The sequence below is a fragment of the Cervus canadensis genome, chromosome 7 (assembly GCF_019320065.1).
Source record: "Cervus canadensis isolate Bull #8, Minnesota chromosome 7, ASM1932006v1, whole genome shotgun sequence".
NCBI lineage: Eukaryota > Metazoa > Chordata > Mammalia > Artiodactyla > Cervidae > Cervus > Cervus canadensis.
In genome coordinates this window covers 35,149,423-35,166,872 of record NC_057392.1, presented here as the reverse complement: position 1 = coordinate 35,166,872, position 17,450 = coordinate 35,149,423, and the positions used below count along the sequence as shown (strand labels likewise).

Below are 17,450 nucleotides of genomic sequence, written 5' to 3'. Positions count from 1 at the left end.
ATTCAATATTATCTTACTGTTCCTAATGAATTAATGAAACTAGACAATCATGATCAATGGTGGCTGTCATCACTAGAAGAGACTAGACATTATGTGTCGCCTGGTAGGAATATATATTACTCCCACCTCTGATGGCAGTCTTGCCAAAGAAGAAATAGGACATATACTTCTGTATCTGAACAGCCTGAAATAGGACATATACTTCTGTATCTGAACAGCCCTTCCCCTTTCTTTGTGCGTATCCAAGTTCTACTTATCTGTTTTGACCTTTTCAAGCCTCATTTCCTCCAACAAAATTATCTGTAGGATGTATGACTTCTCTAAAGTCTTAGAGTCCTGGGACCAGTGCTGTCCAAAAAAAATATAATATGAGTCACATTTTGCTTTCAAATTTTCTAGAAGCTACATTAAGAGCATAAAAAGAAACAGGTGAAGTTAATTTTATTGATGTATTTTATTTAACTGAATATATAAAAATATTTGATCAATAAAATATTAATGACACATTTTATGTTGTTTATTTCACAATGTCTTCAAAATCTGGTGTGTGTTCTACATAGCACATCTCATTTTGTGACTAGTCACATTTCAAATGCTTGATAATCATGTGTGGATAGTGGCTAAAATATTGGACAGCACACACAGAATTCATTATACAATTTAGCATACGACTATCAGGTCAAGGCAGGCAGAACATGGGTTCTCCATAAGATCAGACTCCTAATTGGAGCAATGTCAGCCTCTTAAACACCCTTAAGACATGTCAATACTTTTTTTTTCAGAGCCACACAGGAAAAAGTGAGAGGTAACGCTATGGACTGAATGTTTGTGTACCCTCTCTCCTCAAATTCACCAGCTGAAGCCTAATCCCCAGGGTGAGAGAATTTGGAGGCAGGGCCTTTGGAAGGTAATTAGATCATGAGGTTAGAGTCCTTAGGATGGAATTGGTGCCCTTATAAGAAAAGACAGGAGAGGGACTTTCCTGGTGATCCAGTGGCTAAGACTCTATGCTCCCAAGGCATGGGGCCTGGGTTCGATCCCTGGTCAGGGAAGTAGATCCTCTATACTGCACCTAGAGATCCGGAGTGCTACATCTAAAACCCATCAGAGCCAAATAAATAAATATTTTTTAAAATAAAAAAAAAAAGAGAGAGAAAGAAATAGAGAAGAGACAGGAGAGAGCTTGTTTCTCTCTCTGCTGTCTGGGCTACGTGAGGACACATCTGTAAGTGCTGTTTACAAGCCCGGAAGTCAGCTCTCACCACATGCAAGTCTGCTAACACTTTGATCTTGGACTTCCCAGCCTTCAGAACTGTGAGAAATCAGTGTTTGTTTTCTAAGGCACCATCTGTGGTACTCTAACAGTCCGTGCTGACTGAGACAGTAACCAGCCACCCAGATACTGTGCTAATGAGATGAATCTCTCTTCACACACAAGCACCAGTCCAGTTCAGCAAGGAGGTGTGGGAGGACAGTAGAACAGGCTTCTCTGCTGCAGGATATATAGAACACAGGGGGAGACAGACAAGATGGGGAGAGCTGAGGCATCAAGATTTTAAATGCTTCTTTGTAAGTAGTAATATACATAACTAAAAGTTAGTCCTGCGATGTCCTGATATATATTTCATTGTTCATGAGAACTGGATAGGCTTTTTGAATCAGGATCTGAAAGGTTGCTATAATTGGTTCTAGATACTGCTAGATATTAATAAAGTCAAGCTTTGTTCCTTAGGCATAGAAATGTTTATGTCATTAAAAAATAAATGCCTCAGTTTAATAAACAAAGTATGTCCAGGGAAACATTTCAAATTCAAAAATCTATAGCACGCGATGAATTCTGTTACTGAAAGAGAAGACCTCTTGCTGGGTGATGCTCAGACTTTTATTTAAAGCCTTCTTATCACCATCTGGCTCAAACAGAAATATCTGATTGCTGTCACCACCTGTTTCTACAAGAGATTCTCATGCCTAATAAACCTTTTAAGCTCTATGTCCAAGTCAAACATATTCCTGGCAACTTTCTCAACAAGGTGATTTCCTTCTGGTTTGGCCCCACCCAGCCTCGTGATTATAGAACACCCTGACTGAAACAATGAAATCCGCGCCCCTTAAAGGGAGTCTCCAGACACTGCCCCTCCAGGGAACTGAAAGGAACCATGATCTTACCTAACCTATACCTTAAATAGTTATTTTCATTATTATTTTTTAAACCAATCACTCCATTCTTTCAGAGGTTTTTCTTTTAATGGCAACTGAATATTTACATTACTTTGCCTGGAAGGCATGTAGGACTTTTCCTGGTGCTTGCTTAGCTGATTAGCATGACACACTTGGCTGAATAGTTCTGGGAGACAGAGTTTGGTATGGGAGATGCAGTGGCTGACAGGAAAGATTAGGAACAAAGTCTCCCATGGCAGTTTCCTCTCTCCACCAAAGTCTAAACTTAGAATAGTCTTTCTCTTCCAAGCTAAAGGAAAAGTAATGGCAAACCTATCAATGGCTTGACGAGATAAGGAAGATAAAATGAAATTAAAAACTAGCCTTTTTATTTCTAAATCAAATTCTTTTTTATTCTTTTAGATGGCACTTAACCACATTGCTTTAATTTCTTCTTCTTTTACTTACAGCATTATAATCAGTATTTTCAGATATGTATTTATAGGAAATATCCAGCGTAATTTTAATGATGATTAGTCTTTTCAAAGTAAAAACACTGTTCTATGTATTTCTTTCAATGTTTTTCATTTTTCCAATTAGAATATACCTACGTCTAAACCAAATTCTTAGTTGTACTGAAGAGGAGTAGATGGGAACTGACCTGTGCAGGAGAAAGAGCCCTGACCAAAACTTTGCTTGGGCTAAAGGAAAAAGGTCATGGCCAAGCTTCTGCTCTTGGATTCATAGATCTTTATTTAACAGAGTTCTTTAGTGAGTGTGGAGTTGGTGATGGAGGCAAAACTGCTTGATGTGAGACAGTAACAAAAATTTAGAGACTGAGAGGCCAGCATGTAGGGTGATGGGTGGCCAAGAAGGTGGTAACAAGCCAGGGCTTGGAAAATAGTGCTACTGTCTTGACATTTCTTCTGGTGGGGGGAATAGCTGGTAAATTGTTATGACAGCATTGCTTAGATTTCAGATTTTTTAAAAGGGTATATTTAAAAAAATTTTTTAATTTATTTATTTAATTTTGGCTGCACCAGGTCTTTGTTGCTGTGCGCAGGCTTTCTCTAGTTGAGGTGAGCTTCTTACTGTGGTAAGAAGTGGGATTCTTACTTCTTACTGTGGTAGCTTCTCTTGTTGCAAAGAATGGGCTCCAGAGCTTGGTGTAGTAGTTATGGCATATGGGCTTCAATGCTCCTTTGCATATGGAATCTTCCCAGAACAGGGATCGAACCCATGTCCCCTGCACTGGCAGTAGAATTCTTAACCACTGGACCACCAGGGAAGTCCTAGATTTCATCTGTTACGTATTGATTCAGTCTATCCCCTCAGTTCAGTTCAGTTGCTCAGTTGTGTCTGACTCTTTCCGACCCCATGGACTGCAGCACACCAGGCCTCCCTGTCCATCACCAACTCCCAGAGTTTACTCAAACTCATATCCATTGAGTCAGTGATGCCATCCAACCATCTCTGTCATCCCCTTCTTCTCCCACCTTCAATCTTTCCCAGCATCAGGGTCTTTTCCAATGAGTCAGTTCACATCAGGTAGCCAAAGTATAGGAGTTTCTGTTTCAGCATCAGTCCTTCCAATGAATATTCAGGACTGATTTCCTTTAGGATGGACTGGTTGGATCTCCTTCCAGTCCAAGGGACTCTCAAGAGTCTTCTCCAACACCACAGTTCAAAAGAATCAGTTCTTTGGTGTTCAGCTTTCTTTATAGTCCAACTCTCACATCCATATATAACTACTGGAAAAAGCATAGCCTTGACTAGATGGACCTTTGTTTGCAAAGTAATGTCTCTGCTTTTTAATATGCTGTCTAGGTTGGTCATAACTTTTCTTCCAAGGAGCAAGCGTCTTTTAATTTCATGACTGCAGTCACCATCTGCAGTGATTTTGGAGCCCAAAAAATAAAGTCTGTCACCTACTTTCTGATTTAATCTATCACCTACTCAACTATTCAGTTCCCTCATGCTATTCCAAACCTTCAGTAAAATTCTGCTATATCCAATTGGATTCTGTTCATGGTATTATAAGAAGGGGGTGCTGGTTTCCAAAACAGGGCAAAAGGGACCAAAGAAGAGAGGAAGCCACCCAGAGAAACAGAATAATGGTTTGGATGGCTAGGTCAGAAAAATGACATCTCTGGAGAAAGCATTTGGAATACTGGACTGGAGAGAGAGAAGGGAAATTTTCCAAAGTAAGTGGATTGAGGGTTCCACTGTCTTATTTGCACATTAAAGAGAAGTATCAGAAGGCTGTACGATTTGAGGACATCTGGTTCATATTATTCCATATTGGCATTAAAATAATTAAAATACTTGAGTCCCATGGTCAAGTATTTCCCAGATTAGTAAAATTTAGGGACTGTCAGCTTTTTTTTGCATCATGCAAAGATATTTTAAAAACTAATTATCACCATTGTTTCACAAAATAAAGGGCATTTTAGTATACATAAAGGCAAAATAGGAAGAGCATAACCTCAGGACAATTTTTAAAAATTTCATTTTTATCTGAAATGATCTCACAGTCAACCTACTAAAAAGCATATATTTATTTAGTTGTAGCTTAAAGATTCCTTAAGTTTTTTTTCTACCTGTTTATTCATTTTTTCAAAAACATTAGTAAACTGTTATGTGCCAAGCACTGTGCTAGGTACTAGGGTGGAGAGAATGTAGCAATACAGATACAGAAAAGTATCAGTATCTCATGGTTTTCTGGGAGAGTCAAGTAGGTGACCCTAACCGCAAACAGTGTGTCTTGTGCTGTGGTAGACGAACTCACTGAATACTATGGGTAAAAAGGTCCAAACAACAGCTAAAAAAAAAGTCACTCTATCTCTAAGCGGAAGTGTAAGAACTATTAAAGCCTGATGCTAGATCTTACTCTGCATCTGTCATTTGAGTTTCCTTACCAATGATTTAGAGGGAAACTGACAGTACACCCCAGAGACCATGGGATTTTTCAGACTTTTATTTTTTCTGAGCCAGTAAACAGGGCTGGGAACATACTTCAATGCAATGTCAGCTGACCCATACAGCACACCCAACCAGAAGAAGTGGGTTAGGAAGAATGTAAGGAGTAAAAACTGACACTCTCCCCCTCTTGTCTACAGTGGAATGGCTGTGCACATAACCACTCTGCTCACTTTAGGGTGTACAACCTGAAGGTCCGTGGGGGACAGGACAGGGTAAGAATATGGTGACATGGTCCATGGTGAAGACCAAGCTTAGGATCTGGTGCCAGACTAGATGGAGCACTTGCTCAGTACACACACTGGGGAAATGTCTGGGAGTGGTGATGGACACAGTGGTCCCTCTGGCTCAATACTACTCCAAGCTACCAGGTTTCTGAGTTTCTATCCTAAGTGAGAGTTAGGAAGGCACATCTTGGTATCTTAGTCTGGTTCTGAATTTCCAGAGGGAGTCGGGAATGCTGGCACAGCAAGGGATACATATACATTTATACAAATGTATACATTCATACACACATTCATTCACAGACGTTTATGTGAAGAAGAATGGGAGGCAGGTAGACTGGGGAGTTTTTCTGCTGTGCCTCAAAGGGCACTGTGTTAGAGGGGGTAAGCTAACTATGCCTTTTTCTCACATGGTACAACCAGAGTATATGTGTCAAAGGGATAGATGCTGGAACAGTCTTTTCCTTCCCTTGTCTCACCTCAACTTTGGTCAGAAATAGGTCTAGAACTTGCACTCAATTATCCATCCTTAAATAAACTCAAAACCTCCATAGATCGGCTGAGGGCTTCAGCTCTGGTATCTCTGACCAGGTCATCTGGCTTCTCTGAAGCACATGCGTGTGACGACGATACAGAAACGCAGGCAGTGGCTCTTGCACACACACAGAGGTTCTGCAGCTCTCTTCCATTCTCACACATTCCCCTTTTAGATTCTGAGCAGCTCTCCCTCCCCAGGCGCTATGGAATACAAGGGTCTGACAGAATCAACCAAAACAGATGAGGTTCCTTCCTCACGGGGGCTTGGGAATAGAGGTGTGGTCATTTTCCTTCTCAGCTTTAAAAATTGTGACCTCCCTAGACAAGAGCCGGTCAGGGGACCGAGACCCGCAGACGGTGCGGGGAATCGGCGCCCCTGCAAAGCCCAGTAACTCCCGCGACCAGGCCCGGGCGGCGCGAGGGGAGGCGAAGTTGTCCCCGAGGCCGGTGGCAGAGGATGCGGCAGCTCGGGCAGTGACAGCTTTGAAGGAGAAAGGGAACGATGGTTCCATGGTCCCTGAGGTCTCCCGAGGTCGACTCCCCGGAGACCCAGAGCAGCAGCGGGGCAAGTTCCTGGGCGCGCGGAGAGCGAGTGTCTTACCTGGCCGGGCTGGCTGGTGTAGTTGAAGGAGTAGATGTTCTCGGTGGGGAGGCTCACCACCCCGCTGTAGATGCGATCGAACTCTGCGCCCCTGGCGGGGTTGCGAGGGTCGCGGCGTAGCCCTGCGGGTGGTGCGGGGCGCCCGGGTGCCACCGCCGGCAGAAGCCAGGGCAACGCGCAGAGCAGCGCCAGCCGCGTGCAACCGTGCATGGTGGGCGCCGCGGCCCGGCCGCAGCCAAGCCCAGAAGCCCGGGGGGAGGGGGCGAGCGCAGAGCTGGTCCTCCCAAAGACCCCGGAGGCCACGGCGCTGTCTTCAGCGCCGCGCTGGCAATGCCTGGCAAGTCCCGCCGACGAGTGCTGGCAACGCGCTGGCGAAAGGCTGATCAAATATTGATGCAGCCTCCTGGGGTCTCCACGGAAGGTCACCAGGCGGAGGTAGTGGGTGCACAGCAAAGGGGGGCTACCGGGGGCTCCTGCCGCCTTCTAAGTCCGTTTCCTCCCCCTTTTCTCATTTCTGAGAATCTCTCACTTAGCCAACCAGAATTTCAACCGATCTCTTCCCCCTCAACCTCAAAAAGAAAAAAACAGAATTGGAAACATTAAAAGGAAATACCCACTAGTCTTGAGGAATCAAGACCAGCCATTGAGCAGGAAATTCAATCCGTTTTAAATAAATATGCACCTTCCTGCAAGCGAAGGGACGGAAAGCAACAGAGCCTGTCCAAGAGGGTGCACGAGTCCGCATTTCCAGTCTGTTACCTGCAGAGAACTCCTGCTGGTCTGAGAGATGGTTATTAACTCTCAAGTCTCCCTTCTCTTACAGAATTCCCGGTTCTTCCTTCCCAGTCACCTGCTTTATTTCCTTATCACCTCCTAATCTCAAGGAGCCTCACGTCATCACTTTTTCTCTCCCTCGCCAAACGGAACATATGTAAATATGTACAGTCATAAAAAAAAATAAATATGGTAAAGAAAACAGTCTTAACACTGCCCTAAGTCGAGTTCCGGAAGTTGTCAAGAAGACCAGAGCAACTGGGTTTGTGCAGAGGACACACAATCTGCTCCAATTTCGGGTCTACTTTGTCTCCGCAGTGACTCTCAGATTGGCAGAATCCCCAGGATTCTGTATTGTTTTTCAAGAGAGAAACCACAACCCCAAAACAAAAGGAAATACCCTTCAGGCAAAAATTAGGAGATTCAATTTAAACAATGAAGAGGCAGGTCAAGAGTGGGTTGAAACCAACACAATATTGCAAAGTAATCATCCTTGAATTAAAAATAAAGTAAAATTAAAAAAAAAAAAGAGGAGTGAGGAGAGGATCTCCAGCAAGTCCTTTTAGAGCACCAGATAATCCCAGTTCAGGAGGACTCTGTTTCATTTCAGCTTCAAGTTATTTGTAAACTGGAAGAGAATATAATTGAAATCAACCTGAGGGAACATTAAAAAAAGAAGCCACAAAGAAGAAAAAAGATCATGTTCCAAGAGTTAAAATTGCAGACTAAAATCCCAGCATTTATCATTCAGTGGAAAGGGGTTCTCTCTCTCTTTTTTAAACCTCATTGAATTCCTACAATTTATTAAAACATCAAAAAATGAGTGTGATACATTTGATATACAGTTGTAACTGTGTGATCAGAAAACAATGCAGATTGATTTAGATGACTTCCTATTAGGACTTTAAAAACATTTTTTGCTTTAAAAAATGTTTTTGAAAATATATGGGCATGAGGACAAAAGTACTCATTCAAAGAAGAGTCTGGGGGGTAAAGTTTAAAATAGAACCGAGGTTCTTTTTTTTTTTTGAGAGACATAATTTCAAGCAGAATTTGAGTGATGTTAAACTGCTGTATTTAAAATGTCTATGTTTCTTTTTATAACTTAAGAAAGTTTCATAAACTTGGTGTTTGTAATTTCCTTTGAGTTCAACTGGCCTGGCCAGTTCAAGCACTTGCTAGAGGTGTAGGATCATGGATATTTCACCCTGCTTATTTAACATATATGCAGAGTACATCATGAGAAACGCTGGGCTGGGTGAAGCACAGGTCAGATTCAAGATTGCCAGGAGAAATATCAATAACCTCAGATATGCAGATGACACCACCTTATGGCTGAAAGCGAAGAAGTACTAAAGAGCCTCTTGATGAAAGTGAAAGAGGAAAGTGAAAAAGTTGGCTTAAAGCTCAATATTCAGAAAACAAAGATCATGGCATCTGGTCCCATCATTTCATGGCAAATAGATGGCGAAACAGTGGAAACAGTGACAGACTTTATTTTTTTGGGCTCCAAAATCACTGCAGATGGTGACTGCAGCCATGAAATTAAAAGACGCTTGCTCCTTGGAAGAAAAGTTATGACCAACCTAGACAGCATATTAAAAAGCAAAGACATTACTTTGCCAACAAAAGTCCGTCTAGTCAAAGCTATGGTTTTTCCAGTAGTCATGTATGGATGTGAGAGTTGAACTATAAAGAAAGCTGAGTGCTGAAGAATTGATGCTTTTGAACTGTGGTGTTGGAGAAGACTCTTGAGAGTCCCTTGGACTGCAAGGAGATCCAACCAGTCCATCCTAAAGGAAATCAGTCCTGAATATTCATTGAAAGGATTGATGCTGAAACAGAAACTCCAATACTTTGGCCACCTGATGCGAAGAACTGACTCATTGGAAAAGACCCTGATGCTGGGAAAGATTGAAGGTGGGAGAAGAAGGAGATGACAGAGGATGAGATGGTTGGATGGCATCACCGACTCAATGGACATGAATTTGAGTAAACTCCGGGAGCTGGTGATGGACAGGGAGGCCTGGTGTGCTGCAGTCCATGGGGTCGCAAAGAGTCGGACACGACTGAGTGACTGAACTGAACTGAACTGAGGATCATGGAGTCTTACTCAAACACTAAGAAAGATGAGGAATTGGCCTGTTACAAGGTGGCCCCTTCTTTAAAGAGCTGTGAGCTGTGCTTAGTTGCTTAGTCGTGTCCAACTCTTTGTGACCCTGTGGACTGTAACCTGCCAGGCTCCGCTGTCCAGGGAATTCTCCAGGCAAAAATATTGGAGTGGTTTGCCATTTCTTTCTCCAGGGGATCTTCCCAGCCCAGGGATCAAACTCAGGTCTCCTGCATTGCAGGAGGATTCTTTACTGTCTGAGCCACTTGGGAAGCCCTCTTTAGAGGGCAAGTCTCATTACTAGAAAGATATTTCACATTTTAAATTGAAATATGCTTCTCTTCACTGGTGTGAGGTCTGCTGTCTGGAGCCACAGGAATAAACCTAATCCTTCTTCCACATGACAGCCTTGTAGGTATTTGAAGGGAGCTATGACTCTTCAAGGCTTTATCCTAATTTTAAGTAATGAATATAGAAGCAATTTGAACAGACCCTTTATCATACAGAGCCCAAAAAATCTATTTTAAAGCCTTTATAGATGATATCTATACCAGACAACTTGAGTGTTATATTGCAAATCAGCCTATGCTATGACTGACTCCTAATTCAAGCCCCAATTCAATGATTGACCTTAGGTAATTAACCTCCCCAGGATCACAAGATTGCTGTAAGTGTAAAAGGGAGGAAGAATATGTTTGAAATTATATTCAAAAATATAAAAATAAAAATATAAAAAATAAAAAAATAAAATAAAAAAATACAACCAAATATTATGATATGACAGTTAAAATTCAAGCTAAAAAATGAAACATGGTCAATCAGCCAGGTTTTAAATATATCTACAATGCTGAGGTTTCACTGTGAGAGATTGAACATACAGACAATGGCCAGATCATATAGGACAAGAGACCCCTGACTCACAGCCAGTCCAGGAAACCAAACCACAAACTACCAAATGGCCCTGAACAGTCAGGACTTGGTCAATGACTGCCAACTTCTCCAAATTTAGCTCTGCTTCCAACTCAGGATCAATCAGAGGAAGCCAAATATGTTCCACAAACTGTAAAATACACCCGACCCTAGCTTCTCCATGCCATCAAGATCCAACCAGAGTGCTGCTGAAAATGTCCTTTTTTCTGTATAAAGCTTTCCCACTTTCCTGTTTGCCTTTGAATCTCCACCAAACACAGGTGGTGGTTCACTATAGCAAACTCTGAATAAATAACCTCTGTTTGTTTTCTTTGGGTGGTCTTTATTTTCTTTATTTCTTTATTTTCATAGTTTTCCTGAAAGTTCCATGGGGATGTCTGCACTGCCTGTCACCACCAACTCCAGCCTTCATGGAATGCTGCCCCTTGGGGCCAGTTAATGTGTTGACCTGGTGATTCAGCACTGGGTCTGAACTCTGCTTTTTGCTTTGAGTTCTTTGGCTATTGACTCTCAGTTTTATACCCCAGTTTTGTTATTGGTTTCCATTCGTTTGACATCTTTGGTGCATTCAGGCCATTCTTTTATTTTTTAATCCTGTTTTTGCTCTCTTTTCTACTTCTGTTTTGTGTTGTGATAGCTAGAAATGCTGTTTGTTATAGAAGAAAATACAGGCATAGACCTTTTAAGACTTGTTTAAGCTAGTCTCACAGACCAGTGTGGTTCTCCCTGGACTGGCACTGGATTGACATTCTTTTGGACTAAAGTTACTTAGACTAAATAAGACTATCCTTGTAGGGTTTTTATTGTTGTTTTCTTTTTCTTTTTTTAATTCTGAGAGTTTGACTTTGATCCATAGAGAGCTTTCTTTCTGGCTCTGCACTTGCCTCGAGGTGTAGGTTGTTGGGTCTACATTTGGAAGCAGTTACCACCACACTGGGGCTTCCCAGGTGTCATTAGTGGTAAAGAACCTGCCTGCCAATGCAGGTAGACATAAGACACACGTGTTCAATCCGTGGGTTGGGAAGATCCCCTGGAGGAGGGAAAGGCAACCCACTCTACTGTTCTTGTCTGGAGAGTCCCGTGGACACAGGAGTCTGACAGTCCATGGGGTCACAAAGAGTCAGACATGACTAAGCGACTGAACACACACATGCACACCATCACACTGGGGGCCCAAAGTGCACCAGCATCACTTTCAACTGACTGTTGCTAGGTCTTATGGGGTCAGTTAAGTCTAATTCCTCTCTTTCTCCTAGAAAGACTCCTACTTTTTGTATGTCATATGTCTGCTCATTATAGTTCTAATTCTTTTTTAAAAAATTACTCAATTAATTAAAAAATTTTCTGGACGTGTGGCATGTGAGATCTTAGTTCCCCCACCAGGTTTCGAATCTGTGCCCTGTGCAGTGGAAGCGTAGAGTCTTACTTCCTGGACTTCCACAGAAGTCCCTACAGTTCTAATTCTTGCACCTGTGTTTCAAATGGCATAAAACTGCACCAAGGATGACCTGGGCCTTCAACTCCAACTGTGTGGAACACTGGGTTTAAACAAAACCTTTCATTTGAGAGGCACCTTAAAAAAGAAAATAAACTTCTCAGACTTAATTGAAAGCATTTTTTTTAAACTGGTTTGCAGAATATTTGAAATAAAACTGTTACAAATTGCTTCACTAAAAGATTGTTTGAACAAAGCTAAATAACAAATTTGACAAACTTAAACAACAATATAGACTCATTTCCATAGCAAGTCTTCCCTCTCCTTGTCTTCCAGTTGCCTTCCTACAGCCAGTTCCCCCATCTCCTCTTATCTTTCTACTTACTCTCTTTTCTGCACATGTGGCATGTGAGATCTTAGCTCCCTGTCTTGTCCAGACCTCTTACCTTTTCTCAACAACTCTTCTAAAATCCCCAAATGCCAGTTACTTCTAAGAGTTCATCCCTCCCATGTTGGGAGCCACTGGGATGAGAAAGGAACCTGCAAGGCAGCTCTTCCCCTCAAGGTTGTCCCAGGGGCCCGGTATGTCCCTTTCTTCCTTCTGTCTTACTGTTGTTGGGCTTTCTATTAATTTTTGGAAATGATAATTTATAGTAATAAGGCCTCGCTAGAAAAGTCCAAGCCTTTTTGGAAATGCTCAAGATTGCTCTGGCTCAGGACACGACCATAAACATCAAGTCATAAAAGAAAAGGCCACAGGTATAGTTTGGCTGCTTGCTTAAAAGATTATAATGTTCTAGAATAGAAAAGAGTAGAGGTGTTTAGATTTAGAAGTAGATATACTGCTTTAGTTTACTTGCTCCTTGGTTGAAAGGGTTTTCACTATTGCTATTTCCTTGCTGCTATTTGTTCATTGTTTCCCTTTCTTTAAACAACATGGGGTATTATGGGTATTTTTGTAAAATTAGAAAATGGGGTATATAGGATTTTAATAGAAGATTTATATTAACCAGCTTTATTGCCATTATCTTACTATTAATAGAGGTGTTTTGCTGCTTTAGAGGTGTTTTTGCTGTTTAATAATTAATCGTTGTAAATTGAGATTTTGTGGTTTCAGGTAAAGAAAAATATCAGGTTTTTCTCATGGTACTATTTTCAGAAATGTCAAACATGTTACTGTAACCCTTCCCATGTATTGTTTTATTGTCCAAAGAATTTACACTATACCTGAAATTTATGAAACATTGTTTTTGTTAGAGTGAGAATGTTAGGCCATTGAGGCAAGAAGATTATGTACGGGATATTTAAATATAAACCCTGTAATTGGAAACGTTCTAGATGAATGCTTAGGGGAAAAACATGGGGAAAAAATATTGACGGAAGCACAAACCAATATCTGATGTAATATGTGGTGACTTAAGGGGGAGGTAACATTCATTCTATAAAAACTGAGCTATCCTAAAAATAAAAAAAAAAGCTACCTCTTCTACGCAACGTCTGTGTGTGTCTGTCTGTCTGTCTTCTCTCGCCGACACCGTTCATCCTGAGGGTTCCCCTGGATCCTGCTGGGGCTGGACCCCGGCGCTCCCACAAGCTAGGTATACAGACAGCAGTAAAATTTAACCTTGTTTCGAGGGGGAATTAGTAACTATAGTGAAAAATTTCCCTGAACCCAAGCAATACCAGCAAATATTCATGGAAGAATTTGGAATTCTTTGGGTGCATATGACCCAGGGTTACCTGACCTATATCAACTTGTACTCATGTTGATCAGAAACTTATGATGCTAAATTCTGGATTGCAAAACTGGTTGGACTGATGTAGAGAGGGACCTACAGAATCCCTCTTTCCATGATAAACCTTAGAGTCAAAAAAAAAACCCCCATCAATTCAGGTCAAACTCTCCTAAAAGCCATGCCTCCAACTTTTCCAATAAAGGTTGATTGGACCATAGACCATAATTCAATCATCAACAAATAAAAGGATGAAACTAGAAAATATCTTTCCACAACACTCTTTCTCCATCAAGTCCTGCTGTCTTTGTTCAGTCTCTTTGGAGTAAGCGTAGCACATAGTGATAGGTATTTCAGATAACCCACAGATTCTTCCTTAACTACAACCCTTGAGTCTTTGACTGAAAAACATTCCTTCCTGCTCTGTGATACCACCCCTATATATTTATTATGGAGAGATATACTTTGCAAGTGGAAGTGTAATATTAAATGCATACAAGAGGGACTACTTCTGGTTTCAGAGGCTTGGCTATTCATTATCAAGTTGTGTCTGCTCTGTATAAACCTTCCCTTCTCCACTATATTTCATGTATATTCCAGATGAAGATCTTGACACTACCAGACTCCCTATGGGCTAAAATTTTCATGGGAATTGGCATAAGAAAAACAATTTGAATGAAATCTATTAAAGTCCAGATAGATCCTACCAAACTCTTATCCAAACTTCCCCAAAAGAATCTGCCTACAATGCAGGAGACCTGGGTTCGATCCCTGGGTCAGGAAGATCCCCTGGAGAAGGAAATGGCAATCCACTCCTGTATTCTTGCCTGGAGAATCCCATGGACAGAGGAGCCTGGTGGGCTACAGTTCATTGGGTCACAAAGAGTCAGACACGACTAAGTGACTAACACATACACACACAGAGCAAAGGAAAGCTTCAAATCTGTGGTCGAGGGCTTTATATCCAAAGGCCTTTTCATAACCTGCACTAACCCTTGTAACATTTCTGTCCTGCCAGTAAAGAAACCAAATGGACAAAGATATTGATTTGTTCAAGATCTCAGGGATATCAATACAGTTGTTACCCTTTCTTCCCCATTCAGTTCTGTTCAGTTCAGTCACTCAGTCGTGTCTGACTCTTTGCGACCCCATGGACTACAGCACGCCAGGCTTCCCTGTCCAGCACCAACTCCCGGAGCTTACTCAAACTCATATCCATCGAGTCGGTGATGCCATCCAACCATCTCATCCTCTATGATCTCCTTCTCCTCCCGCCTTCAATCTTTCCTAGCATTAGGGTCTTTTCAAATGAGTCATTTCTTCACATCAGGTGGCCAAAGTATTGGAGTTTCAGCTTCAACATCAGTCCTTCCAATGAATATTCAGGCCTGATTTCCTTTAGGATGGACTGGTTGGATTTCCTTGCAGTCCAAGGAACTTACCTAACTTAAATACTATGCTGTCATCAGTTCTTCCCCACATTACCTGCTTCACTGCAGCAGACTATTGCTCTGCCTTTCTCAGGGTGTATTTTCTACACCAGGACAAGTTGATATCTTTTTGCCTTCAACTGACTGGACAACACTCAAATATGGGCAGCTGGGCTCTGGGGGTTCACTGATAACTCCTCCTTTTTTTTGGTTTGTAATCAGGAAGTAAAAGATTCAAATTGCCCTTGTGATTCAGTTCTGATAATAATATGTAGATGATCTTCTATTTTGTTCAGAGAAGCCTGTAAAAGGGATTTCATTTACTTGCTCTCAGCCTTAGTGGAATGGACATAAGAAGTTTCGAAAAAGATAAATTGCATTATGCCAAAACATAGTGCATTATTTAAGGCATGACCTAGTTAAGGAGGGAAAAACATTCTCTCGTGATGGAATGAAGACTATCCCAAACCTGTCCTAAACTTGTCATAAAACTTCAATTGAGATGACATCTAAATATTTCAGCAAGTTTTTCTGAGATTATGACATCTCTCTATGAAATGGCTAAGTCTTCAGTAAGAGACACTGTCTTTCGGAAGCCCAAGTATTAAACAAGCCTTCTAGAATCTGAAGAAAGCTCTTCAATAGTTTGTTTCCCTAGACTTCCCAAAAAACAATCATAACAGCAAACAATTTTGTCTATTTGTACATGAGTGTTCTAGACAAAACTCGATGTTTTAAATGAACATCATGAGAACCATCAGACACCCACCACTTACCATAGCCTTACTCTCACTCCAGTTGCAAGGCTGATGTCCCTTGTCCTAGTGCAATGCTGCCACTGCAAAACTTGTTGATGCTCCTGCTGAATTCATTCTAGGCTCCATCTTGACCTTATAGATCTACATGGGGTAAAGATTTTACTAAGAATATACAATACTGTTAAGTCAGTCACTTAACTTCTTATGAATTTTTGTTGCCTTCTCCCTCTCACATTACTTCTCTCTCTCTCATTAACTGTGCAACACCCTGAATTTTGCCACTCTTCTGCCCTTACCAGAAGAAGTGGAACCTCCAAATTGGCTTGCTTCAATTAGGACCTTTCTGTACCTTGCTAAACTTTATTAGAGAGGATTCTCCCATTGAGAATTCTGATATAATATTTGTTGATGGGTCATACTTCAAAATAGAAACTGGAGATGATCACTCTATCACTAATTTCAATCTATCAACATAGTCCTCTACCTGAGAGAAAACTAGTCCAGATGACAGAATTTATAAAAACTTATTATTAGAGATTGTCAACTAGCTGAGGACCAGAGAATAAACACATATACAGATAGCAGGTATGCTTCTGGAGTGGTACGTGACATTTCAGAAACAAAAAGGATTTCTCACTTCTGCTGGAATCCCCATCAAAAGTGGACAACTAGTTAAAGAATTTTTAGATGTACTTCAACTTCCCAGTGAGATGGCTATTATAAGTTTGAAGCCCATGGTGCCAGAGATAAAAAGGTCAACTGGAAGTTAAAGGAGATGCTCTAGTAGATTGTTTTACCAAACCATCAGGCTTAGCCAAGGTTATGATATTAACTAAACCCCCAAAGATAAATCTCTGGACTGAGTCAAAGAAGCCATGATCAAATATCCACATCAAAAACCCTGCCTATAATTTGGAAAAGGAAGAATGGAAGAAGGGTGATGCACCCTTCACTTAGATAACCGTTGGGACTCTCAAGATGGCCATTTGACTTCAAATGGATATTAGCTGAATTTCCCCATGACACTACTCATTATCTTATGGTGAGGACAAAATGCTTACTATTTTAAATCAGCATTGGTGGGAAAACTTTAAAAACACAGCTGAGATTATTTTGGGCACATGTGCAACTTGTGAACAATATAATCCTGGAAAAACTGTAAAGGTGAGACATGGCCAGGAACCCTATGAACACCTTCAGATGGATTTTATCCAGCTCCCACTCTCCATGGGATTTATTTATTTTTAGGATGGGTTACAGCATTTCCTTGCTAAAAATATTTGCTGAACATTCTACATAGTCTCTAAAATGCTGCTTGATTTTGTATTTCAGACTTGGGGTATACCAACTTTTATGTCAACTGACCAAGGCACACAATTTCATGGACCACTATGAAAGAACTTAATAAGGCATCACACTTTCTCAAAAACTATACTATCCTTACCACCCACAGACTTCTGGGAAAGATCAAAAGGACTAACGAAATATTCAAATTAAAGTTAGGAAAACTCTCAGAAATCCTTGAGCTCTCTTGGCCAAAATTACTCCAACTAGCCCTTTTGTTCATATGTCTTAGAGACACATTGGTTTTATCCCTATGAACTGTTAATAGGAAGGCACATACTTTTTTAGAAATTTCACCCCTGATATTAAATTCTTTTCTGCTGCATGCAGATGTGGCAAAATACTGCAAGGGAGTCATGTGTTATACCCAGTCCTATGGTGAACTTGATAAGGTAGCTTCCCTTGACACTTACTTCATAGATCAAGGAATTCACATTT

General features: G+C 41.1%; 1 protein-coding gene across 5 annotated transcripts in view; it reads right to left on the bottom strand.

The window, feature by feature from the left end:
- The window catches only part of SIDT1 (SID1 transmembrane family member 1), a 104,104-nt gene extending 96,571 nt beyond the window's left edge, over window positions 1-7,533 (bottom strand). For 2 of the 5 annotated variants that reach the window (XM_043474863.1, XM_043474866.1), the window contains exon 1: window positions 6,499-7,533. In XM_043474863.1, the coding sequence (XP_043330798.1) occupies window positions 6,499-6,708 (210 nt within the window). In that variant the 5' untranslated portion in view covers window positions 6,709-7,533. The remainder of the gene's footprint in view (window positions 1-6,498) is intronic. The other 3 variants (XM_043474861.1, XM_043474862.1, XM_043474865.1) reach the window with 3 other exon arrangements.
- Window positions 7,534-17,450: the final 9,917 nt, after the last annotated feature.